Source organism: Ixodes scapularis, unplaced genomic scaffold (genome assembly GCF_016920785.2).
Source record: "Ixodes scapularis isolate PalLabHiFi unplaced genomic scaffold, ASM1692078v2 PGA_scaffold11__112_contigs__length_91849675, whole genome shotgun sequence".
NCBI classification, from domain to species: domain Eukaryota; kingdom Metazoa; phylum Arthropoda; class Arachnida; order Ixodida; family Ixodidae; genus Ixodes; species Ixodes scapularis.
The window spans coordinates 44,670,392-44,696,318 of NW_024609837.1; the positions used below are offsets into that span (position 1 = coordinate 44,670,392).

The following is a 25,927-nucleotide window of genomic DNA, read 5'->3' on the forward strand; positions in this document are numbered from 1 at the left end:
ACGGCACTGCAGCCCCCCATTTCTTTTTCATCTAACGTCTGGCAGAGCGCAGCGCAGAACGATCATTTTCATCGTCGTCTCCCGCTCCATGTACTCTAGCGAGCCGACTGCCGGCTCGAGTCAGTAGGGCAAACGGGTTTTATCAGCCGCCACCAGCCTTACACCAACAAGGGTGAAGCTTGCAATTTAGGGTTATAATTATAATGCAATTAAATGCAAAGGTGCAATCAAGCTAGACGGCAAGGCACATCATGGCGGATGCGCACAGTTGCCAGACTGTTTGATCAGTGCTGCCAGACTGGCGGCTGGATCAAAGAACCGCCGAACTCTCCCAGTATAAAAGGCTCTGGGCCAACTATACCCACACCACAGGCCCGAAATGTGATATCTTGCGTTGTACACACGAGGGCGCCACCGCGGTGGTAAATAAACAGACGACGAAGACGATGCCTGACTGGGCCAGTCAGTGCGGTCTACGTCCTTGATTTGGAATGTTGTCCCTGACCTTGACTCCGGCAGCGTACCTAGCGTGGATTATCACAACTGGCGACGAGCTATAAAAAACGGTCGCGCACGTCTTACCTGTTCGTCCTGCATCAACTTCAGCAGCCATGCCTGTCATCGGGAAGGTCGAACCGTTCGAGTCGGCTACGACGGATTGGACCGAGTATCGCGAACGGGTAGAATTGTACTTCGCCGTGATCGACATCGCTGCAACGAAGAGGACTGCCGTGTTTCTGACGTGCTGCGGGTCAGAAACTTATTCGCTGCTGCGGAGCCTGCTCGCCCCTACGAAGCCTGCCGATGCAACATTGGCTGCGATTTTCGAAGCTTTGAACAAGCACTACTCGCCGAGGGTATCGGAGGTGGTGGCCAGCTTCAAGTTTTTTTCTCGGTATCGGCGGGACGAAGAGCCTGTAAACGATTTCATCGCATCGCTGAAGAAGCTTGCCGAAGACTGCAAGTTCGCATCGTTTCGGGAGCGCATGCTACGGGACCAAATCGTGAGCGGAATCAACGACGTCGCAATCCAGACTCGCCTGCTGGAAATGGCCGAGTTGGACTTTGAGACCGCGAGGAACACCGTAATCGCCATGGAAGCTGCCAAGAAAGATTTCCGAGCATTACGTTCTCAGCTGGCTCAAACGACACCTGTGCAGGCCGGGGAGTCTGCGAATGTTGTCAAGACTAAGCCCACCAAACAGCAGGCAAGTGGTTCTTGCTTCCGCTGTGGGGGTAATCATCTAGCACACCAATGTCGTCACGTAGGCAGCGTCTGTTTCAAGTGTGAGCAGAGAGGGCATTTGGCCCGGGTATGCCGATCCAATACATGTCAAACGGAAAAGGCCAGACCCAGGAGTGGATCGAGACCTGTCCACAACGTGGATGACAAGCTGGCAGCGCCGGAATCCAAATCAGGAACGCAGAAGCCTTACGACCTTTGGGGTTGCCGTCAACGGAGTGACGTTGAACATGGGGTTGGATACCGGTGCCAACGTGTCAACCATTAGCGAAAGGAAGTTTACGCAACTGTTTCCTTCGGCGACGCTGGAGCCATCGGACGTCCAGTTAAGAAGTTTTTTTGGCGACATGAAGCCTGTGGCGGGCAAGTTTGAGGCAACTGAAGCTGGGCGAGAACGAGCGCGTTCTGCCCTTGTTCGTCGTAAAGGGCCCGTGTCCTACGCTTTTCGGAAGAAGCTGGATGAAGGAATTCAAGCTAGGAATCGTCAAGCCAGAAGTCGTCAACGCTGTGACGTCTGTGGAGGAAGCGGTGAGTCAGTTCCATGAAGTATTTTCAGAAGGACTGGGTCCTTTGATGGCGTGGCCGCCCAGATTACCGTGCAGGTGGGTGCTAAACCAAGATTTTTCAAGCCGCAAGTCGTCCCGTTCGCGTTACGAGACAGAGTTACTGAGGAGTTACAGAGGATGGAGCGCGGGGGCGTCATTCGACCAGCGAAGACGTCCGAGTGGGCGGCGCCCATCGTTCCCGTAGTGAAGCGGGATGGCCGTGTTCGCTTGTGTGGCGACATCAAGATAACAGTCAACCCTGTGACGGTGCTCGAGTCGTACCCGATCCCTCGCATCGAGGAGCTGTTCGCAAGGCTCACGGGGGGAGTCAAGTTTACGAAGCTCGATCTGAAAGATGCATACCAGCAGGTCAAGTTGCACGAAGACTCGCAAAAGTTTGTTACCATTAACACCCCGAAGGGTTTGTATCAATTTACCAGACTTCCGTTTGGGGTCTCGTCAGCTCCAGCTTTGTTTCAACGCGCGATGGAGAACCTCCTACACGACCTTGATCATGTCACAGTATACTTTGACGATATACTCGTGACCGGCACCAACGACAGCAACCATTGGGCAAATGTGTGCCAGGTCCTGGAGCGACTGAAGAAAGCTGGACTGCGGCTAAAGCTGTCCAAATGCGAGTTCATGGCGGACAAGGTGGAGTATCTGGGGCACATCATCAGCTCCGCAGGTCTTCAGCCAAATCCAACCAAGACAGAAGCCGTGCTGGAGGCACCAGTGCCTCGGAATGTGAAGGATCTGCAAAACTACTTGGGCTTGATCAACTTTTATAGAAGGTTCATGCCAAATTCGTCAGATGTGTTGTATCCTTTGAACTACTTGCTGGGGGAAGGAGCCCGCTGGCGTTGGACATCTGAAGAAGAGCAAGCATTCCAGAGAAGTAAAAAGCTGCTGGCCTCCGCTGGAGTGTTAGCACATTTCGACCCTGCAAGGCCGACGGTGCTGATCACGGATGCCTCACCGTGTGGACTCGGAGCCGTCTTGGCACAGCGAGAAGCGTCGGGGGAGGAGCGTCCCATTGCTTTTGCATCTCGAAGCCTTGCAGCTGCGGAAAAAAACTACAGCCAGCTGGACAAAGAAGCGTTGAGCCTCGTATTCGGAGTAACGAAATTTAGGCAGTACCTGTGGGGCCGACCATTTGAAGCAATCACAGATCACAAGCCGCTACTGGGCCTGCTCGCGTCGGACAAGCCTGTTCCAGAGTCGTGCTCTCCAAGGGTGCTGCGATGGGCCGTGCTGTTGTCTGGGTACCGCTATAAACTGAGCTACCGGCCTGGTAGCCATATCGGACATGCGGACGGACTGAGTCGTCTGCCACTGCCAACAACAGATTTTCCCGTGGACTGCCCTGCTGAAGTCTTCATGCTGGCAGGGTTGTACCCACGTGTGCTGTCGTCAGCAGCTGTCGCTGAGGCCACCGCCCAGGACCCAGTGGTTTCACGAGTGAGAGAGGCCTTGTGGACTGGCCGCCGGTCGGATTTGGGACCAGAGGAAAAACCGTACGAGACGCGGTTCACAGAGATGAGTGTACAAGGCAACTGTGTGCTCTGGGGCAACCGCGTGTTGGTTCCTGCATCTCTCTAACGCGACGTCCTGAGGCTTCTTCACGAAAGCCATCCAGGGATATCCAAGATGAAGGCTACAGCGCGGAGCCACGTGTGGTGGCCTAAAATAGACGATGATATTGTTGCGGCTGTGCAAGAATGTCCCACCTGTCAGGAGCAGCAGCGAGCATCACGGCCAATACCCGTCGTGCCATGGCCGTTCCCAGACAAACCCTGGTCGAGACTTCATGTCGACTACGCAGGGCCTTACCGCAACACTTATTTTTTTATTGCAGTTGATGCCTTTTCCAAGTGGATTGAGGTGTTTCCGGTTTCAACTCCATCTGCGGAGGCCACCGCCACGTGTCTGCGAGCCATGTATGCAAACCAGGGTTTGCCGGACATTGTGGTGTCAGACAATGGTCCAGCGTTTGTGAGCGACATGTGTGCCACACTTTTGAAGAAGAATGGGGTGAGACGAATACTGGTACCACCGTACCACCCAGCGTCTAATGGTGCTGCAGAGCGTGCAGTTCAGACTGTAAAAAGGAAGTTGCAGAAGGCTGGACCGGGGGACCTTCGTACACAAATTGCGCGCATGTTGATCACTTACAGATCGACGCCACATGAGGTGACCGGTTGCAGCCCCGCCGAATTACTGCTGGGACGAAAAATGAAGACTGCGATGGACCTGCTTCGACCTGACATGAGGATCACGGTGCAGCAGAAGCAGCTTTAGCAGAAAATTAGATGTGACAAAAGAACAAAACCTCGGATTCAAGCACAGCCTGGTGATCAAGTATTCGCCAAGAACTTTCGTCCAGGCCCTGCATGGATGCCGGCTGTAGTCACCGCCCACGGAACATATTCATCGGACCTCCAGCTGGCTGACGGGCGACAGTGGACGCGCCACCATGATCATCTCCGGCAGGCGAACCGGTTGCCGCAAGTTGACCACAGTAGACATGCTGGAACAGCTGCGGACATTGAGAAGGACCCTGACATTCCAGGCACTGGTCCTGACATGTCCAAAACAGCAGAGCTTGTTCTGGCACCTGACCTCCCCTGTCATACGCCTGAAGTCACCTGCCCAGAGGTTCCAGCTGATGAACAACAGCAGCCAAGGGCTGCAGAAAGCACAGCGTCTCATCGTCAAACGACTATCACCACACCTCCCCGTCGGGGCACCAGGGTGCGTCGGCCTGTGCAGCGCTACTCTCCGTAATCACCCTGATTCATTTTTTCAAACCTTTTTTTATATCTCTCAGTTTCCACTAACTTTCATTATTAGGGGTGGGAGGGGTGTGATATCTTGCGTTGTACACACGAGGGCGCCACCGCGGTGGTAAATAAACAGACGACGAAGACGATGCCTGACTGGGCCAGTCAGTGCGGTCTCCGTCCTTGATTTGGAATGTTGTCCCTGACCTTGACTCCGGCAGCGTACCTAGCGTGGATTATCGCACGAACGACTTGCTGGAACGACTGAGTTGAAAAGGAGAAAGACAGCGACGTTCGGTCGAACGATAATTAAAACAAAAGAGGACATAAAAGAGACAACAGGCGACTTGCTTTTTCTAGAAAACGTACACACACACACAAACAGTTTTTCTTCAAGCAGCGTCGGTTTTGGGCGACCTTCATCCCGGCGACCGACGCCACAGTGTCGCGTTTGTCGCGGCTTCGCCTCTTGTTGACTCCAGATTTCACCCCCGCGGAACAAATGCGCCGACAGCCGTCAACTTATTGTTTTTCCTTTGATGTTTATGTTGGCTTTCTCCTTCCTTAAGGAATATTTCTCAGTAGTAAGAAAGGAAAAGAAACACAGACACGCACACGCATACACACACAAATCATAGCTCTTTACCCTCTCGGCACGGTCAGATACCACTCCGATTCTCTGATTCACCTTACAATGCGCCTAGATGGACGCTATGAGCTACACGAGCCAATCCGTAGTTCGTAGCTTGTCTCGTGACTTAGCTCTCCCCGGGTCACTCCGCCTAACCGGAAGAGCGTGTGACGCCCTTTGAGCCATACATTGGCTCCGGTGGTGCGAAGTGTCCTTTTCGGTCCATCCGCCGACCTGCCCAAAAAAGAGTTATTTTTCTCCCTCTTCCGCCCGTGGAGACTAAAGTCACTGGATCCTGGGAAAGTAGCGCCAAACTCCCCGCGTGGTCGCCATCTTGGTCCGTGAAATGAGCAATTTCTCCTTGACCCCTCTGTTCTTGGTGAGCCGATCTAGATTCGCTGGTGACGGGTAGCTTTATGGAGTGGTTTTTTGTATACCGAGATTTTGCTAACCACACACCGGCGAAACAAGCGTACACCTTCGTACCACCACCAGACGCTGTGCCGGTGCTTGGAGGCACTGAAAAATATGTTTACTGTATTGAAATACGCAAGAAGAACAATATAATTGTAAGAGATCCATGGAGATGGGCATGAATAATAAGTTGATTGCATACAGAGTGCCAAAGACACTTATATTGGCGAGAAACGCCTCCAGTACGATGATGCTCCATGGTTATCTTGGCGCGACTGGTTTAGAACGACCCTCAGGAAGCTTCGAAGATTTAAATGGACCAAGATGGCGATTTCCATGGCAACGCAGACCGATTAGCCAATCGCCTTGCTAGGTTTGGGTCGTCTGTATGTTAGTATCTGTTTGTGTCCGGCTAGCAGGTAGCGAAGGCAATGGCCCTACTTTCCCAGGGTCCAGTGACTTTAGTGAAGACTAAAGGGCCGCCCAGACTAGCGAGAAAACGCGCGTGGCACGCCGATCGCGGCAAGTAACAAAATGTCGCCGAAGCACAGTCAGCGCCACGAGCACGTGCAGAGACACGCCCTTTATCTTCCCGCTTAACCGATTTATCGGCGCGCCGGGCGCGTTTTCTCGCAAGTGTGGGCGGCCCTTAACATGCGTTTTCCCCTTTCCCGCTTAACCCGCCCGTCGCCGGAGCGCTAGCTTGCTCTCTCCTTGCTCAGACTGTCCCGCACACATTTCCCCAAATCCGGCCTGCGGAGGTTATATATATATATATATATTAAAAAACTGGTTTTGTTCTCCGCATTATTACGGGCGACGTTTTGCGGGCTGGTGTGGGCCGTCCTTATTTCAAGGCTCGATTACTTGTCCGCTGCATTGTGGGAAAGTGGACACTGCAGACTTTTTAGAGTATATATAGCGTTGCTATGTTCAATGACTGCCTTCCAAAAGCACGTTTTTAAAAAAGTATTATTTTGAAAAAGCAGGTGAGCATTCATCCCAAATGGGACACGAAGGCCACGACCTACGACTACGCGCTTCTGAAGCTGAAGACGCCACTGGACTTCAGCGGTGCCGACAGCGCTGTGATGCCCATCTGTCTTCCAACAAAGAACCAGGAATTCGATGGCGAGATCTGCACCGCAACCGGATGGGGATTCACTAAAGGTTGGTCTTTTTTTTTTAACCTATAGAAGATATTTTGGTGAAATCCTAAAACGTGAAGGCAAGGTATAGAAGCAATTTGACCAAGAGGGTAGTACACACTCCAAGAAATCAAGAGCGTCAAATTTCTAGCACAGCATTTCGAAGAGCCAAGAGTCAAGACTTTATGACAGTGCAAGATGTCTTTTTTAGGTTTAAATTTGTTTTTACCCTCTTCGATCGCCGAGATCCTTGCATAGCTTACAGTGATTGGCTCTTTCGTGTGCTTGGTGTAAACGTAAATAGCAAAGTTTTTTTTTTTTTTTTAGAGCGCACTAGTGTCACCACTGCAACAGGGCTCACTCGCGGATGGTGTCTCACTCCTATTGGCGTGCGTAGGCGACCATGTGACCGTAGCGGCAACACATGGCGCTCTTGTTCGCAAGTCGTAATACGCGAGTCTCTACACAAAAGATTGCACCGAGATTTAGGCACGCAAACATATTCTCCTTCTGGCAATTTCGTATCACTATTATGGTGCCTGGAACGCGTCTCCGACTGGTGTGTTCAGCGCGCCCAAAAAAGTGGTCCCTCGATTTCCGCCTGATGACGTCATACAAGTGTCATGCTGTCGCCGGTCGCGATCCTGGCGGCGTCCCAGCAGCGGTGGTGTTTGTAGCAGATGCCTGATCTACTCCAAGTCGCTCTCAAGTGTGGCGGTCCACGGAAGTTTCGGCAGCCAGAAGTTGGGACGCCATGATGACAGCGACACTCGTGTTCGGTTGTGCTACTCGCAGCCTTCTCGTTAGCATTTCAACAACCAGCCGCCAGGATTGCAACATGCAACAGCATGACACTTCGGCTTCTGTGACGTCACTTGTTGCCACTTTGGGACCATTTTTGATGTATGCGCGGGATAGGACGCTAAACACACCAGTGGAAGACACGCTCCAGGCACCATATCAGTATCTACGGCCAGAGTATTTCGTCTGGCCACAGCATTTAGAGCTCAGCTCTTAGGCGCCCGTTTCCAGCTTGAGCGGCGTCGGCGTCGGCGTCGGCGTAGCCGCGTGGTGCAGGATGGGTAAATTTCCCGTCTAAATCTAGGAAAAGATTTTCCCCGCTAAATTTAGCGAAAAACTGTCCCCTCTAAATTTAGCGGAAAAAAAATCTCGCTAAATTTCTCGGAAAATTTTCTCAGCTGAATTTAGCAGAACATTTTCCCCGCTAAATTTAGCGGAAAAACTTCCCACCTAAATTTAGCGGAATCCCTTTTAAATCTAGCCTAAAATTTTCCCCGCTAAAATTAGCGGAAAAGATTCCCTGCTATATTTAGCGGAAAAATTTCACCGCTATATTTAGCGGAAAATTTTTCCCGCCAAGTTTAGCGGAAAAAATTTCCCCGCTAGATCTAGCGGAAAACTTTCCCCGCTAAATCTAGCGGGAAAATGTCCCCGCTAAATTTAGCGGGGAATGTTTTCCGCTATATTTAGCGGGGAAATTTTTGCCCTAAATGGGGGGCGAGCAGGAGAGAAGGGGCATAGCTTCCTTTTCGAACCTTCCCCTCCTCATCAAGCGCTGCGCTCTAATTCGGCGTTACAGGTAACTTAGTAATGTTAACGGTATTTGATATACTACTCCACTTTGACATTCCACATACTTGAGTCGATGTTTTACACTGCACTCTGCCTGTTGATGCTGTTTGCAATTGATCTTAGGGCAGTTTTCTTTTTCAATATTGTACTTTTATAGCAGATTTTTTTTATATCTAGTTGTCCTATATAATGGGTCACAAATCAAATATAGTGATATAGCATAAAACTGACTGCGTTCTAAAAATATTAAAAGATGTATGTTTGCTAAAAGATAGATGTATGTTTATATCTAAAAAGTCAGTCGGTACGTGTCAGGTGAGGTCAGGTTACGAAGTTACGTCAATTTTGACACTCATGGTCAAAAATTTGCGACAGTCGCTTCCAGTTCACTTATCTATCTCCACGCGGCGTATTCACTCTTAACTTTAACGCCGTGTGCAAATTACCGCCTAAACGGAGTGTGTGACAAGTGAAAAAAAAAAAGAAGAAAAAACTAAGTCCCTTTAAAAATAAAAGAAGGATGAGGTAATCAGTCATATGTCAAACCTTGTACTTCGCTGTATTTTAAAATTGTACTCGTTTGATCTTCGCTGTTGCTCGAAAATTTGCGCGAGGTGCCTCCGAAATATATATTTTAATATAATAATAATATCTTAGACACTGTAAAATTTGTCAGAACGTTGGGAAGGGATTGCATTTAACTTATGCAATCATAGCGAGTTTTTTTTTTTTTTTTTTGGATACCTAAGAATAAATTAAATACCTTGATTAACTTGAATACTGTCCATAGTGGCTATACATCAAAAAGTTTATTCGACTGGACGGAGGAACCCTCAGTTTACACGCCGTCATCTTGAAATTTTAACACAAGAATAGCGGTATATGATAAAATGGAGTTATAGCAAAGAAAATTGTTCAAAGCGTAACGTTTTGATGTTATGGTCATATTTGTATATTAACTGCATGAGCTTCGATTGGAGCACTTCCGTAACCCTCTAAGAGATGGCGCGAGCATACGATGTCACAAACTTCTGGCGATGAAAGTTACCATGGAAACGCAGGGAGAGAGGCCCGGAGTGACTGATAACATTCTAGTAGTCGGTTTTGTTAAATTCTGCTAAAAACGCATCCCGTCTTTAAAGAACTATTATTTGGTTTATTTTTCTTTTCAATATATTCGTACAATGCATTCATTTCACCGGAGATTCAGCGGTCATCAACAATAGGAAACAATATGCGGTTTTCACACATTATTAAACTCCCATTCGCGGTGGCAATTGATGCGGTGGTGCTAAGCACACTTATTAAGGCGGAGACGCTTTGTTTTAAAAGAGAGCGAATAGGACAAACTTTTCTTTATTTCCTCTCCCCGAGCAATATGAACCTAGCCAAAGCTAATGCACAGCATTACCAACTGAAAGCAGTTTTGAACACGTTACTAATAAAAAAAAAAAACAACAACATCGATCACAATTACAACTTTTATTGGTTAAAAATAAATAAGATCAGTCGTCCACTTGAAAAGAAAAGTGTAATTTGCTGTTACTTGAAATTGTACCGTTACCTTTTCGATCACTTCAGATTTTCAACACGTCAAAAGTGTTTGTCGGTTTAAAGCCAATGTTTTTACTGTTCATTTATTACATTAGAATCACCAAATTAATGACTACTTATCTGTTTAATTCACACTTTTCGTTAAACTATATTTTTGTATGAGATTTATTTTGAGGATTTCTTGGTGGGTAACTTGAAGAAACAATGCGCGACTTTGGGAACAGGAGGCAAAAATATTAATGGGTATTAGTAATATTAGTACTCCCACAAGTAATCAAATAACCCGTCTAATTACTTGGTAATAAATGTATTGAAATAATTTCGCAATTACTTTCAAAAGTAATTGTGTAATAAGGTCCGTGAAATTCTGGCTAAAACTTCCCCGTTAAGTGCATGAGTCGTTCATATTGTCGAAGGTTGTAGATCCGGATCGACACCATAACGCCGATTGTTTGGGCATGCGCAGATGGTGGCAAGGTCTCGAAGATCCTTAAGAAAGTGGACTTGCCTATCGTACCTTTCGAGGAGTGCAAGGAGGACTACGAGGGGGTCGCCGAGGTGGACGAGAACACCATGGTCTGCGCTGGCTACGAGGAGGGCGGGAAATCGACGTGCGAGGTAAACCAATACCAACACATGATGTGTTTAATCAGTCGAGCTTCTCGAGGAACACCATCGGGAAGGACCGTACGGTCAGTTTGTCCGCTAAATTTAGCGGCGAAATCATGGTCACATGTCGTCTATTTTCACGTTAAATTTAGCCAGGAAATCGGCGTCACCTGGTCACGTCATGCAACCCCAAGTCAGGTGATATCACTGTCCCCGCTAAATTTAGGAGTGAACTTGATGTGACGCGACCACGACCTCAAGTCACGCGGCGTCAATCTTCGCGAGGTGATAAGATTGTGCTAAGGATATTCTTTTTCCCCGGTCTTTGTCAACTTGACCAAGCTGGCTCACTGGTTATACCTTGTACAAAAGTTACCGAGTTCACTTGAAACGTGATGACAATTATTTTCAGACACGCACCTGAAGCATGTTCAAAGAATTTCCGCTCCATACATTTAACGACTTCGAAAATGTGTCCACGCAGTTTTCGTACGGCCAATCTGACAGCACCGTCGGAAGAATGGATGGATGGTTCAATGGATACTAATGATTATAACCTTTTTAATGGGCGGTAGCTTGCGCCACCTAGCCTTAGTCTAAAAGAAACACGCCCACACTGTCTGCAATCTGTCTTCTGTATGATTCATTCGCTGTGTGACCGCAGATTTAGACTTCAGACATTCGAGACTCAGGGTTTCTGTCAAGTTCAGAAACTCGCAGACATTCTTGCCATTAAGTGTCTGTTTTAAGTGCCACTACCATTTCTGGACGTGTCGGTGGATGAAGTTAGTTATGTAAATCTTCTACCCAGGGTGACTCCGGAGGACCCCTGGTGTGTCCAAGGGAGGACGGCCGCTACGTGTTGGCGGGAAGCACATCATTTGGTACAGAGTGCGCGGAGCCCGGTTACCCGCCTGTATTCTCGAGAACCTCAACACGGCTCGATTGGATCAAGAGCATCGCCGGAGAAACGCCCTGAAATCAAAGATCAGCGCCGCTACTATAAAAAAAAAATAATAAAAACATAATTCGTGAGGTTGCGTTTCTGCAGTACATTGGGGCTTCCAGTCACGTTGTACAGTACGAGGATAAACTGAGAGAGAGGGAGAGAGATACCGAGATGAATGAGCTCCTGGATATCCGAACGCCGAGCTCTTATTGGTATGATTAGTGGGTAGATAAAAAGGCCGCCGTTGTCGCCGTTCGAACGCGAGGCACTGTACGAGGAGCAGACGACGGACTTGTTTGCTTTGTCTCGACGTAGAGAGTGGGCGGAGAACAAAGAGCTAGCCTTGGTGTTTTAAGTTCAGAAAGAGATATATACGTAAAGAGAGGGGACGGGACAACACATCTTTCCCACTAATCCTTCCAACCAGACCTTGGAGCACTGACATCACCACGCTCTCTCATATCCTCCTCTCAAAACTCAAAATATGAATAGACAGAAAAAAAAAAGAAAAAGAAACTTGCGATGCGCACAGAAACAACAAGCATAACGTTTTAGTTTAACATTGTCTCTGTGCCCATACTATTTTACAAACCTGATAATGTATTTTGAGCTTTTTCTTTGGCTGAGATCCTTCAAATATTCGAGGTGATTTGCTGTTTTTTGTTTGTTTTACGAAAAAGTGAACTCACAAGTTGCTTTTAGAGTATGGTGTCGCGGCGATTCGTTTAAAAAGATATACTTGGTATTTTCACTTTCAGCACGTTGTGTGTAGATTAAAAAAGAACAATGGGTTTTTAGAAAAAGATGATGACCAAGTGTTTCTACGCTGAAGCGCCATTTCACCCCTCTAATTAATATTTTCGTAAATAATACCCTGAAATTGAACCCTCCGCTACCACAGTCACCGTTCATCTACCTCGACCCCGGTATGGCCTCTGGAGCCGGGGAGCTCATCGCCCCCCCCCCCCCCCCCCCCCACCAACTCCAGACGGTATCTAGCAATGAACCGACCCACTCAGCAGCGACGTTCCAAGGACTAGCCCAACGACCTGCACTGCCGAACAGCGATTGCACAACCGTGGATGACTCTTTAACGACTGAAACAAACATGTGCATCGACTTCCTGACCGCTGCGCAGCATCTTTCCAGCTTTTTGGACATTGATAATGCCGCTACAACGGACGACGAGGGCTACACTTTGTAGCTATCAAAAAAGCAAAGAAACGAAGTCGTCAACCTAAGAGTTCGTCTTCGAACAATACAAAAATGTCTGTTTAGGCCCGACCTTCAACTCCGACTGTCATCTTCAAGCCAGCAGATGAGACAAAACTGATTTCCAAATTAAGCCAACTAAAACTGACAGAGCTACTCCAATCAAAGGCACCCGCCTCCATTGTTCGAATTCGCACGAACTGCAGAATCAACCTGATTTATGTCGATGCACGAAATGCTGAAGGACTTGCATCTCTTCTGAAGCTGACATCTTTGCTAAGAACTGCTGTTAAATCCTTTGAGCCCCGTTCCCAAGCCCAGGCAACCGGAGTCATGAGAGGAGTTTATACTAACATCAACTCTTCCGAGATACACGAAGAGTTAAAACAAATAACAACACAACAGTTACATCTGTTCGTCAGATGGGTACATCCACAACCAGTGTTGCCAGATGGTCCCACCAAAAACCACCAATTGACTGGGAGGTATAGCTCAAATATAGCCAAATAGCCAAGTTTAAAAGCAATGATTTTTAAGCCTGATATTCACAATTTCTCACACTCATACAATACACGTTACAAACTCTGTTTCAACCCTGAGATGCACCAACTTTTAGTTACATTCGGTTATTGTGAATTTAAAAAAAAAATGCTTCGGAAGATGAAAATTCGTACAAAACTGACCCTTCCTTCGGTTTTCAGAATTACAAAACACACGAAGACCGCTTTATTGTGAAGCCCGGGAGATATGATCATACAGAAAAGAACAAAAAACAGAAGCGGAAAAGTCAGAACCCTGGGTGTTTCAAATCAGAACCCCAATATCTCAGGTCCTTACCAATATCCCACCCGTCTCTTTTTCTTTGTGAAAAATATTGGTGTCACCCGTTCATGTTCACGTTATTTCTGATTGTGTTGTCCTTTCTTGGGGTGAAGAACGACTGGAAGGTAGTCATGTGTTTAGCGGTGAAATTGGGGACTTCTCATTTTTACAAACTTGGGTGCCTAAGGATTTTTACAATGGGCACCAAAACAGCATTTGGAGAGTTCAGTCTACGTCCGGGCAGAGCCATATGCGTCCGGGTTGAAGGTGTTCTACCGGGCTTGTAGCCGCAGGGCCGCCGAACCTCAAAGTTTGGCGTCGAACCTGAGGTTCAACAATAGTTCGCCGCATTCTTAGAAATAGCCCGAAATAGACACATAGCCAACCACAAACTTTTGACGCCAACTAGAAAGAACGTGTAGCCCCATTTGGCTATACAAAGCCCAACCTGGCAACACTGTCCACAACATGCAGTAGCCATAAGTGCTACTGCATGTTGCACTGTCATCAAGACTTCTTCAGTGTGTTTTTCTTTGTTTAGACGGCACAAAGTAGAATCATTCGCCTAAACGCCAATTCAATGTCATATATGTTGCCGTTTTGGGAATATCAAATCTACCTGACAAATTCTCCAGTATGCTGGCGTTGTTCTGGACAACATCAGCGAGCTAACTGTGATGCCCAGGCAACAACTGTCCGCTGCTATAATCGTGGCAAGGAACACGAAACGACATCACAACAGTGCGCGAAACGTAAATATGAACTGGAAATACGTCGACTACGAAAGCAAGACACGTTGGACTACAGAACAGCCCGATGGACAGCCAACAATACCCTCGATCAAGGCCTGACTAGCGGGCACTTTTTTCCGCTAAGTATGCGAGTCCATCTTCATGCAAGCATAAACAAAAGTTATAATGGCGCTAACGATAAGGTCACAACAGCATCCAGGGTGGACAAAGTCCCAGCTGAACAGTTAGCCCACCATATTGCACCTGACACTCAATATCAGGCTCAAAATGACCCTCGCCAACCTGCGCCCCCGCGGTCAAAAACTACTACTAAATGTTTTCAACGATTCCTAGAAGGCGGGACAAACACCTATATTCTGGAAGGATGGCAGGATATTTGTCTTTTTATAACCAGGAAACTCTCCCTACAACATTGCTTCTCATACACCAAGAGCTTTATCGAGTTGCATAGGAGAGGTAATGCAAAGAACGATTAGTTTCCACCGTGAATGGCGGAAATTTATCATTCATCATATGTGTACAACAGCCAAATCATATCTTGCCACCAACAGATCACTCTTGGTAAGTTCGACCGTATGCCGCCAGGACAAGTCTTTTTAAATATTTAGTTTTTGTGAGTACCATATCAAAGTGGAATTGGTTACAGCGCAAGTGGTGTGCCGCGAGGATTCTGATATATCTTATAATACATTGTGCCCCCCTGCGATAATTCCCAAGAGGCGCTGCGTGTTTGTTTCGAGTAAAGAAGAGTGACGGTGTTAGAGGAAAAAAGGCCTTGTTATTTAGCCAGTATTAGAGGGAGACCAGAAAGGTGTCTGGTCATTGCAAACAAATTGGGTGTAGTAAATATTTAGGCATCGAGACAGGTTTCCATACGGAGTTCCAGTCGTCTGCTTTTTCCGCAGGAGTTGCGGTGAGGTCAGAACGACGCCGAACTCTGATTGACTTTAATCGAAAAGATAGTGGGTAGACCTTAATGCCAGGTGCCTTGAGGTCTACCCACTATTTTGTTTTCAATCAGTCAATAAGAGTTCGGTGTTCTGACATCATCACAACCCCTGTGCAAGAAGCAGACAAACTTGCGCCCCGCATGCACCAGGACGATGCTCAGACGCTGCTCCACTGCGGTGGCACTGCTGTCGGCACTGTGCAATCGCCAATAGCCTGTGCCAACACCAAATCTGCAGTAGGGACTCCACCCACAAGGTGGAAAAATTCCGCCTAGTGGTTCGAGGGCTCCTGTGCCAGTGGTCATCTTCTGGTAAACTACGGATCAGGGGCACTTGCTGAAAAACGTCGAGCCAGTAATAGACCCTTTTAAAAACCAGACGAAGCAACACTGACAGTCGCCATTTCTTGTGCACAAAGCGTGCGATTGGATCTCAGTCCTACAGCGAGCGCTGACGCTGCCCTCGCGTACAATACGTGCTTGAAGTACATGCCTGAAGAATGGTGGATTCGGATGATTTTCGCACCATCTGTTAGACGGCGCGCACTGTTTAAAAGTGTTTATTTGATTTTGCCAATAAACTGTGTGCGGACATGACAGATTATGTTTCACGGCGTCCTATCTTATGACGTGAGGAAAAGGGTTCTTATTTATTGAGCCATTTCTCCGGGGAATTTGAGCTCTCCTGGTGCTTAGAGACTTGGGGAAAGAAATGTTCAAAATACGGGTTCTTTTTTTAATTTTAATTATTAAATTCAATCTAAGCTGGGAAGTCGGAAAAAAATATTTTTGTATCGAAACCAGTATGTTTCTTTCCGTTGTTCCTGACCAAATTTCAAACCCTTCTTTGCATTTTTTTTTTACTCAAAAACACTTTTTTCTTATCAGGCAGGTATTGTTTTGTTTGAAGACAAGAAAATTACAACCCCACTGTAAGAGCAAGCAGAAATAAGTGATCACTGAAAGCCCGTTCACACACTTACCTTCGGAGTGGCCACTACAACTACGAACGATTGCAACCGGTTGGAGCGACGAGTTGCCGCGATATAACGAAGCTTCAAACGGCCTTTTCGTTCCTGTTCGTTCACAAGGCAAGGTACTGAGCCGTGCTGAACTTTTTCCCTACGTTTGGGAACGAACGGAGCGACCACGCCGACAGACCAATCATGGGTCGAGGAGAGCTTGGCCGCGCGCGTTGCATGCCGAAACGCATTGACAAAAGAAATAATTGAAGGGGAAAGAATAGCACAGCTGAAGGACAAGTGTGTAAGTAGTCCTTCTATAGCGCTGTCGACCAAAGGGCTCCAATTTCTATATAAATGATAGCGATGAGGGACAGGGACGATTTGTAAAAGTTTTTCGTTTATATATTTCTTTAGTTTCTTTATTTTTCTCCTCTTTTACTGTTTTTTTACCTTGTCTTTAGAATTTTCCTTGTATTTTGTGCTACTTCTACTAATCACGTTCTGAAAGGTCAACCCAGACGGTGAAGAGAAAGATGAAGTAGTCGAATACACAAGAGTAGCAAGTGCAGCGCGTGTGCTTGTCTTCCTGGGTGTCTGGTGTGAGATTGGTTTTCCCTGCGCTGTCACCGTCAAGTATGGTTCACCAACTCGCCCAAGCATTCATCCTATCAATGCGTGCCGGTCCTGGTTGCTGCAATCTGCTGAAAAACATGGCGTCAGTGGCGACCGTCGGCGGGGTCGCCGTGGTGGAAGCTCATTGTTCCGCGTAGGGCGCTATCCTTGACTGTGAATTTCTGCCGTGTGTCGCGATATTAAACCAGCACGTCTTAGAAGAGAAGATCCATCTCCACTCGTGCACCGATGTCGTGGCTGCACCCTCGAGACAGCAGCAGAAACGGTCGCTTCGTCCTGTTTTGTTTATTTCGACTCTAGTGGTACGTCGCCCAGATTTCTTATTTTGCAAACTTCATACGTGTGCTCTAGTTCAAGGTATTACTAGCGCGTACCGAATATTTAAAGACCTGTATGAAGGATGCTATTTTTCATGCGTTTTCATCACCCGAGAAAAGTGATTGGTGTAGGCATCGTTTATGTGACCGCGAAATCCTATCGTATTCTGTCATTGTAGAAAAAGCGTGTTGCGAGATTGGTACTCTTGGTAAAGTCGTGATCGTCCAAGACGGCGTACAGCATCCTTTTTTTTTTCTTAATTTATTTAGCCTTTTTCTGTGCCTATCCTGGAAGAATATTATTTTTCTAGGCTATCTAATATTGTTTGTTCGTTTTATGTTAAGTCAGTGAGTGGTAGCGCGTCCCCTTCTTATTAGAGGAACCGCAGAAACAGCTGGCGTTGGCGGAGAAGCGGCCGCCATGCTGAAGACCTGCTGCGCTTGTTGCAGTGGTTGCAGGATTGTGTACGCGCCGCGCAGAGCGGTCGTTCCGGTCGCTCCGGTCACAACGGAAGGAGCCGCAGTCAACGCGCTCGTCGCAGATGTCTGAACTACCCTTAATGAACAAACACTCCAGGTTTGCATTGGTTACCACAAAATTCATACCGCAAAAAAAAAAAAAAAAAAAAAAAAAAATTGTAGCTTGTGGCGGAATGGATCTTTCTCTAGGATGCCTACATGTCTGTCTGCCTTTGGGAGGAGGCATCCTTTGCTGCACTGAGTGGGCCGGCGCATGAACATGCTCGCGCACGCAGTGCGCGACTTCGTGCTAAAATGGCGTCTAGTCATCAGCCAAGGCTACGCGCTCGAGCTGAATCACATCGGATTGCGCGCACTTCAAAAGACAAAAAAAAAAATATATATATATATATAAGCGATTGGGCGAAAAAAAAATGGCTGGCATTTCACCAGTCCAACAAATGGCGCTTTATCTATCTATCTGTTTGTATGTATGTATGTACCGTAAGATCCCGAGAGATTCTCCAGCCCCGAAAGATAGCCCACCCCTATTTTTGTCTTGATTTGCTGTATTTTGTTTCAGCACCGAAAGATAGCCCACTCTTAGTAATAGTAGTGTTGGGATCAATGATGGCCTCGGCGTAAATGCGGCTAGTTTCCTATCGCGAAATATAAGGGAACGTTGGCGACTGGGAAGTACAGTCATCTCTGCTTCGTTGACCCTCGCCACCATAACAAGCTTGGCAGGGACACGACCTAAAAATAGCAACTGTTTTTAACTTTTCTTGATTGTACACCGAAAGCTAGCCCACTCCATATTTTCACCCGATTTGCTCTTCATGTTAGGTTGGCTATCTCCAGGGATTTTACGGTTTGTATGCATATATATTTGGAACGTTCTCTTTGCAACGAGCGTCTACAAAATAAACACGCGAAAAGGTTTCAAAAGAATGTGTCGCGAATTGCCCTGCCATTGTGTTGGTACGTAAAACGTTCTTGGTTTGGTGCCACCCGTGCTAAACCACTATCGCTAAACCAAGTGTTTAGCACTTGGTTCCTGCTGAATCTAGCGGGGAAACTAAATTTTCTGTGTATTGGTCACGGACCAAGTCACGTGAAGTCAATTTTTCGCTATATTTAGCGGGGAAGCTGAACTTGCGCATGGATCACGTGACATGAAGCCATGTGACGTTATTTCCTCCGCTGAATTTTGCGGGAAAATTCAGGGTTCCGCTTTTTGAGGCTTCATTTCATATGAAAATCTAGCCTCTAAACGTTTAACGTTAAGAACAGCACGAAAAACAAGGTATATATTAAAGGGTTAGGGAAACGGATTATATTCGCTCAGCAGCAGTAGCGGCGCAAGGAATAAGTGGAGATCACTGTCACCGATCTTCGCAGGTTGGTGGAATCTGTTGTACTTAAGGACATTGTTTATTTTGTTTTGCCGCCGCGGCTGCTGCTGTCGTTGAAGTATATTGTTACCACAGACTTTTGTATGGCGTGGTCGTCTGGCTCTGAATTGTGTGTGCTATGTAATGGACTGCTTCCTGAAGATGGCATGTTCTCGAGGTTCTGCGACTGTAAGTACGGGTATCACCAGGGCTCTTGCTCAGGAGTCAGTGAAAATACCTTTAAGTCAAGAGGAGAAGGAGCTAAAAAAACGTGGAGGTGCCAAACGTGTTGCACTTCCAAGGCTCGAGGAGCATCATTGTCAGAAAAAGATAAACAAGAACCAGAACTTGATCTTCGTAAGGTGCTGACTGAAATGGACCGAAAACTAGGTGATCTCTTGACCATCCGGGAGAGGGTGGACTCCTTGATGATGATAAACGAAACCGTAATCAACATCGAAACGAAGGTACAGGAATTGTCTGACAAGTATGACTATGTGCTGTCAGAAATGACAGAGCAATCCGAAGAAATCTCAGACCTAAAGAAACGACTATCGGATGTCGAGTTGCAAAACAACACTGCCGTTGAAAAGCTAAGACAATAAGTAAATAAAGTGGAGCAGTACAGTCACAGAACTAAGAAATACATGGACAGCCTCGAGGTGGAAATGAATATCTTCTCTGTAAAGTGAATGATATTGCGCGAAAGCTCGAATTTGTTGAACTGACAACAAATGATCTAGAAGACCTGCACAGACTGCCGCCTAAGCCCGGTAAGATTCCGGTCGTCTTGGCACGCTTTGCCTTGCGCTTTGTATCGCGAGTAACACGTGACCAATGGCTGGTTAAAAGGACTTATCTTAGAGACACTGATCTGAACGTCCGCTTCTTTGACAACCTAACCGCACACAACGAGAAACTCTTGTGAATGACGAAAGTGAAAGCTCAAGAAAAAAGCTACAAGTTTGTTTGGCGAAAAAATGGAAACATCTTCGTACGCAAGGCAGAAGGCGAACGCGCTATCAAAATCGGATCTGAAGTTGATCTCGGCAAAATAATCTAAAAATGGCTGATACATCTCCTGTTTCATTCTATTATAATCCGACTACTTTCAGCTATCTTATCCAGCAAGATCCGTTGTATCTACAGCAACATTTCTCAATTTTCCACTTGAATGCTGGGAGCATTGTTAATAAACATGACGAAGTTAATTTTCAGGGATACAAGAGGGAAGGGTAGTTTAGAACAGACAAAAGAGGAGGATGCGTTTCGCTGTACTTCCGTGATAGCGCTAGTTATCGTGTTGTGCCCGAGTATTCGGGTGTTACCAGTAACTACGAATCGATCGTTGCAATATGCGACGGTTTCGTAGTCGCTGCGCTGTATCGCCCGCCTTCAGGAACAGTATGTGAATTTAATATTTACATCACTGAACTTTTAGACTATATTAATGCCTTAAATTTACGGTCACACTAATAGGCGACTTTAATAATAATGTACTTGGCTCGGATCCTTCTTGTAGACAGCCTCTTGACATAATTGAATTTTCCGGGTGCAGTAATGTTATCACCGCCCCAACAATAATAATCCTTGATAGCACAACTGTAATCGATCTGTGTTTTACAAGTCATTTACCGAGTCGGGCAATTTTCGGAATACTTTCAAGTCCTATATAAGCGATCACCTACCGATCTTCTGTATTCTTCCTTTTTCGTGAAAAACGAGAACTCCATCTTATTCTTCACCTTTGATAGCGTCAAGATGCATTAATCGTGACAATATAAACACCTTTTATGCCGTGATATCAAGTAATAATTGGGATGATGTATGCAGTGAATAGCATCCAAGTGTATGTTATGACATATTTATGACAAAAATCAAACGATGCTATGATGAAACGTTTCCTATCAGAAATGTGAGAAATCACAAGAAACAAAGAAAACCATCGATAAATAAGGATATGTACAAAAGAATGAACTATTGAAATAAGCTTTATGATATTTTTATCAAAACGAGCGATGAAGTAATATTACGGGAATATAAAAGACTATAAATAAGCTGAATGCAAATATTAGAAAAGCACGCAAGCTATGAGAATAAATTTGCGTCAGTTTATAGCGACCCGCAGCAGATATGGAGCAACCTAAAACGTCTTATTTCTCGAACCCCACGATGCGTTACCTAATGAACTAATAATTGATGGTGCCCTTTCTTTGCCCTGCGGCAGAAACAGATAATACAGATTATTTTGAACTTAAAAAATAACACAGCAGCTGGGGTAGACGATATCAAGGCGGTACCGATAAAAGCAGTTTCTCATCTTATCAGTCTTCCACTGGCACATATTTGCAACGCTGTTTTATCAACTGGTACATTTCCACAAAAAAATGAAACTTGCGACAGTGTGTGTTATACATAAAAGTGGCCCGCGCAACGATATAAACAACTACAGGCCAAATTTCAGTACTCCCTCTATTTTCTAAAATTCTGGAACAAGTAATTAATGTTAGGCTTTCTAAATATATCGAAGAAAGGCAAACAATAGTGAAGGTACCCCCCCCCCCCCCAATATGGTTTTCAGAAAAATAAATCTTCACAAAAGGCTCTATTACATATTAAAGATTAACTGGTAAATTTTATTGGAAGTCAGTTATACACCGTAGGTATCCTAATAGACTTCCGCAAAGCGTTCGGCTCAATTAAACACAACATCCTTCTAAAAAAACGAATGCATTATGGTATAAGGGGCACAGCTTGGGATTTAGTTTGCAGTTATTTATCGAACAGATTGCAATACGTAAAAATCAATGTATTCGAATGTGAACCAAGAAAAATAAATTATGGTATACCCCAGTGGTCCATCCTCGGACCAATGCTTTTTCTACTGTTAATAAATGATATAGTGAACATACCCGGCACTCTCGACATAATTCTATATGCAGATGATACCAAAGTTTTTTTACTGATAAGGATCTAAGTGTGACAGAAGATTTTTCAAATATGTGGCTTCATGAACTAGCGCTCTGGCTAGACTCCAATCAAATAGAAATGAATGTCCCCAAAACGAAATTCATTATTTTTAAACCGGGTCATAAGCAACTTCGTAGTAATCTTAATCTAAAAATAACTTTTAAAGACTTGGAATTGGAACGAGTGTCCTCCCTTAAATTCTTGGGCGTGTGGTTTGAAGAAACCCTAAGCTGGTCGCGTCATATAGATCATGTTCGCCCGAAAATATCTCGATTTATTGGCGTGTTATACAAACTAAAAAAATCCTTTCTTGTTGGCTTAAGCGTCAGCTCTACTACACTCTAGTGAAATCCCATCTTCATTAATGTTTATTGGTCTGGAGAACCACTACAAAATCTAATTTGACAAGGATGCTTGGTCTACAAAAGAAAGCAGTTCGTTGTATTGAGAACTTGTGTTATACTGATCATACAGCTTCATATTTTGCAAACCACCGACTTTTGGACAATGAAAGCCTCTTTATCCTTAAACTTGCAATGTAAATATATAGTGACTACAACAGAGATGAAAATACATTTAGTAAAACCTACTACCCGAAGACAACACCATATAATCCGAGAAACGAAATCTACATGAAACCAAAATTACGAACAAATTACGGTTCCCAAGCATTAACTTACAAAATACCCGAGCTCCTAAACAACCATCCCGATATCATTGAGTAAATAAAAAGTTATACTTCACTTTTCACCTTCAAGAAAAATATGAAACGTTATATACTGCTAATTTAATAATAGTGCTGTGAAACTGTTTATTTAAAGGGACCATGAAGGCAATTTATTTTTTTTAGAAAAGGTGTTTTCGGAAGCATTGGGGTCCTGGCATGCCACACAATTTTTTCTAGAACGTTGTGACTCTTATTTCTGTACCTGCAAATAAATTTGCGAAACCGAAACAAACATTCATATTTCTTCCCTTTTTCGCCTCTGGAAAGAGAAAAGACGTCAGGGAGCACTGTCGGCATCGGTAGGATTTAGTGCACACTCAGTGTGGTTCCCGTGGTTCGCTCAGTAGTGCACGGCGGTCTGTGAAGAAAACCTGGAAGAAATGGACGACAACGCCGCGCTCGCAAACGAGTTTGAGCTCCCGTTCAGCGACCTCACGCCGACTGAACGGGAGATGCTGCTAGGGACGCAAAACTCTAAATTGGCGACCGATGCAGCAATGCTGCGCATTGCTGCATCGGTCGGCAGTTTATGCAAACTAACGTCGCCCGATCAACCGCACGTCTTTAGCCAACCTTTCGCGCAACCTATACTACTGCACATAAACGCGGCATGATTGGTGAGACACTAGTTCGCAAAGCGAACACGAGACGACGCACGAAACTAAAACCAAAAGTCCGCCGCCCCCGGCGCTCGTACCTCTTTTTCTTTTCTTTTTTTTTTTGTCCATGGTTGCTCGATGCTTGTTACGCGCCCGAGGTAGCATTGCGGGATGCGTTCAACCAGTGACAAACGGAATGATCGCTTCAGATTATGCTTTTATACACGGTATGAAACCTATTAATTCCACACTACAACTTCAAAATATTATCCGACGTTCAAATAAACTTTTTTTGATCACATCTCACCACCGAAATCGAAACCAAGAGCGCGTCTATCGTTTGAACCAATCGCCAGACGAGGAGCCCGTTGTCGTCACGCTTCGACGGCGCACTTTAGTTCACCTTTCTGCCGCCGCCTCGGTGGGGCCTCAGGCATCGTTCCCGGCGCTATTATTACCGCGCCTGTTTGCTCGATTGGTGCGGCACCCAAACTTCAGTTCGGGCTAGAACTTGGTCAACAGTATCTGAGACGTGCCCTGACATCCATTTCAATCATCGAATAAAACTTCGAAACTGCCTTCATGGTCCCTTTAATCATTTTCTGTCTATGTATGGGGCTGATTATCAGTTGTTTTTTTTTTCTGTATTTATCCTTGTTAACCGATACTTTGCTTTGTAAGCGACAAATTCCTAGCAATTTATTACTGTCAATTTATTATTTGCTTCTATGAAGTGCCTTATCATATATATTATTATTTACATGGATGTAATTTTATTATTACTGCTTTTTATATTTTCTTTTTTATAAGAATATTGTTTTGTCGCACGATATTGACTCCATGGTTTTCTTTGCGTTTACTGGTGTATGCTGCTGAGCTATGTACAGGGCGGTGGGGCCTCGTCAGGTAAAATTTTTTTACCGTTTGCCCCTCCACCCGCGACTCAAGGAGTCCAAACGAAGATTATTATATTATTATATTATAAATAGTCACTCCTTGGGTTTCATAGGTGGACCAGCCACGAGGCCTTGAGCCTTCGCTTTGTGCAGATCACAAATTTGTTCTCCTCTATAAATTCAAAAGCCTGTCCTTTATAAATTCAAAAGCCTGCTTGATGCAAGTACCGACGTCTGCTGCAGGTTCCAGTGCTGGACACTCAAAGAGCAAATAATGCACAGTTTCGTCCGCATTACCGCATGCACTGCATAGAGTGTCTGTTACGTTGGTGTCATACTTCCTCTTCTATAAACGGGTACGAAAAGCACCACCGCGGGACCTAGGCGAGGAGTCGACTGCCCAGCGTATGTCCATACCATTGGATAGGGGCAATGTTCTTGATGTAAGAAGCGCACATGTGCATACTTGAATGTTCTTGCATGGCTGCCCTCCACCGGTTCGTCTCGGCAAATTTTATCTACCCTCTAACTTTGGTAACCCATTCTTCTTTTGTGGACGACTCGTCGGTCATTGACTTTGTCCCAGGTCGAATGATTTGACGCCTTCACGTTGTGTGTACGCTTTTTAGACGAAGGTATATAAAAATCTTCCTCGCCCAGCTGCCGCCGTTCATATGTGGAAGTCGGGCATAGTACTCAAGTTTGTTGCTGGCTTCATGTGCCTCCAAAGAGAACCATCCGGGATTTCCTTAGACAAGTTGACTGGCGACCCTGCATGGTGTCCGATCTCTTTTTGTCGTCGCTTAAGGTATTCCCTAGTCTCGTTGGGTGCACAGGTAAGACAATTGGCGAAAGTCAATCCTGCTACACCGACCACTTTTCAAAGCTTTCGAGTCATTACATACCGGTCGTAGCTCCAAAGACTTCCTTGACACGGCATGTTTGGCTTTATCTGTGCTGATGCCTTGAGATTCTCATGGTGTTTTGCAAGATACTTTACCTCCTCCAGTAATGAGCGCCATCTGGGGAGTTCCATGTGAAGTAAAAATGAAGGGCAACCTAAAATGCCTCTCCCCGTCAGAGCACATTGGCATATAGTGCCGTCGTACAAATTTTACTGATTTTTATGCAACATACTACCAATTAAAAACAATACAAAAACGAAGTAAGCGCAAAGCTAAGTGCTGAATATGTTGGCCGTGCAGGACCGTGCTCTACAAGAATGACGACGGCAGGAAGCAAGGCCGTGTAGGTATGCGCGGAAGCTTAGTTGACAAAACAAAAACGAAGAAGTACATTTTGCGGCTAAAGCTTTTTTCAATCACCACCTGGACCCCGTAATTTTTACTCTACTCAAACTGCATTTTGAATACGAAACTCAGTAATCTGAACAGTTTAGTTCAGTAATTTGTAGATGACAAATGTGAGGTAAAAAGAGAAATAAACAAAAGTATACATTTTAGATGTAGTAACTATGCAGATGTTTCTGTTTTTGTGCATGAATGTTTCGCCGCGTGTGCGTGGGACGTTAATTATCTGTTGACGTGAAACGAAGTAGAGCCGTAATTGATGGTTGTGTTTTTGTTTTCAAAAATGAGAGGAAGTTAGCGCGAAATGAAAGTGCCTGTCACTCTTTTTCGTTTCGGCTTGATTGATCTGCCTTTGCCACTGCTTCTCACGCGACCTGACCCAACCAACAGTGTCGCGTTATCCATATTTTTTTCTTTTAATGTGGTAACAGTTGTTTTTTTCTTTTGTAA

At 45.6% G+C, this 25,927-nt stretch overlaps 1 protein-coding gene across 1 annotated transcript; it reads left to right on the plus strand.

The window, feature by feature from the left end:
* Positions 1–1,702: 1,702 nt before the first annotated feature.
* On the plus strand, positions 1,703–11,502 carry LOC121048478 (trypsin-7-like). The gene is made up of 4 exons (XM_042288983.1): positions 1,703–1,771; positions 6,609–6,789; positions 10,381–10,532; positions 11,335–11,502. Exons 1-4 carry the CDS (start codon positions 1,703–1,705, stop codon positions 11,500–11,502), a joined length of 570 nt encoding a protein of 189 aa, XP_042144917.1.
* The last annotated feature ends 14,425 nt before the right edge of the window (positions 11,503–25,927 follow it).

What these genes read in the sequence shown, in the direction of transcription:
- LOC121048478 (XM_042288983.1), top strand. Translation starts at nt 1,703, where the DNA reads ATGAAGGAATTCAAGCTAGGAATCGTCAAGCCAGAAGTCGTCAACGCT. An exon ending in TGACGTCTGTGGAGGAAGCG is followed by an intron (nt 1,772 to 6,608) that starts GTGAGTCAGTTC and finishes TTGAAAAAGCAG; the next exon opens with GTGAGCATTCATCCCAAATG. An exon ending in GCGGGAAATCGACGTGCGAG is followed by an intron (nt 10,533 to 11,334) that starts GTAAACCAATAC and finishes TCTTCTACCCAG; the next exon opens with GGTGACTCCGGAGGACCCCT.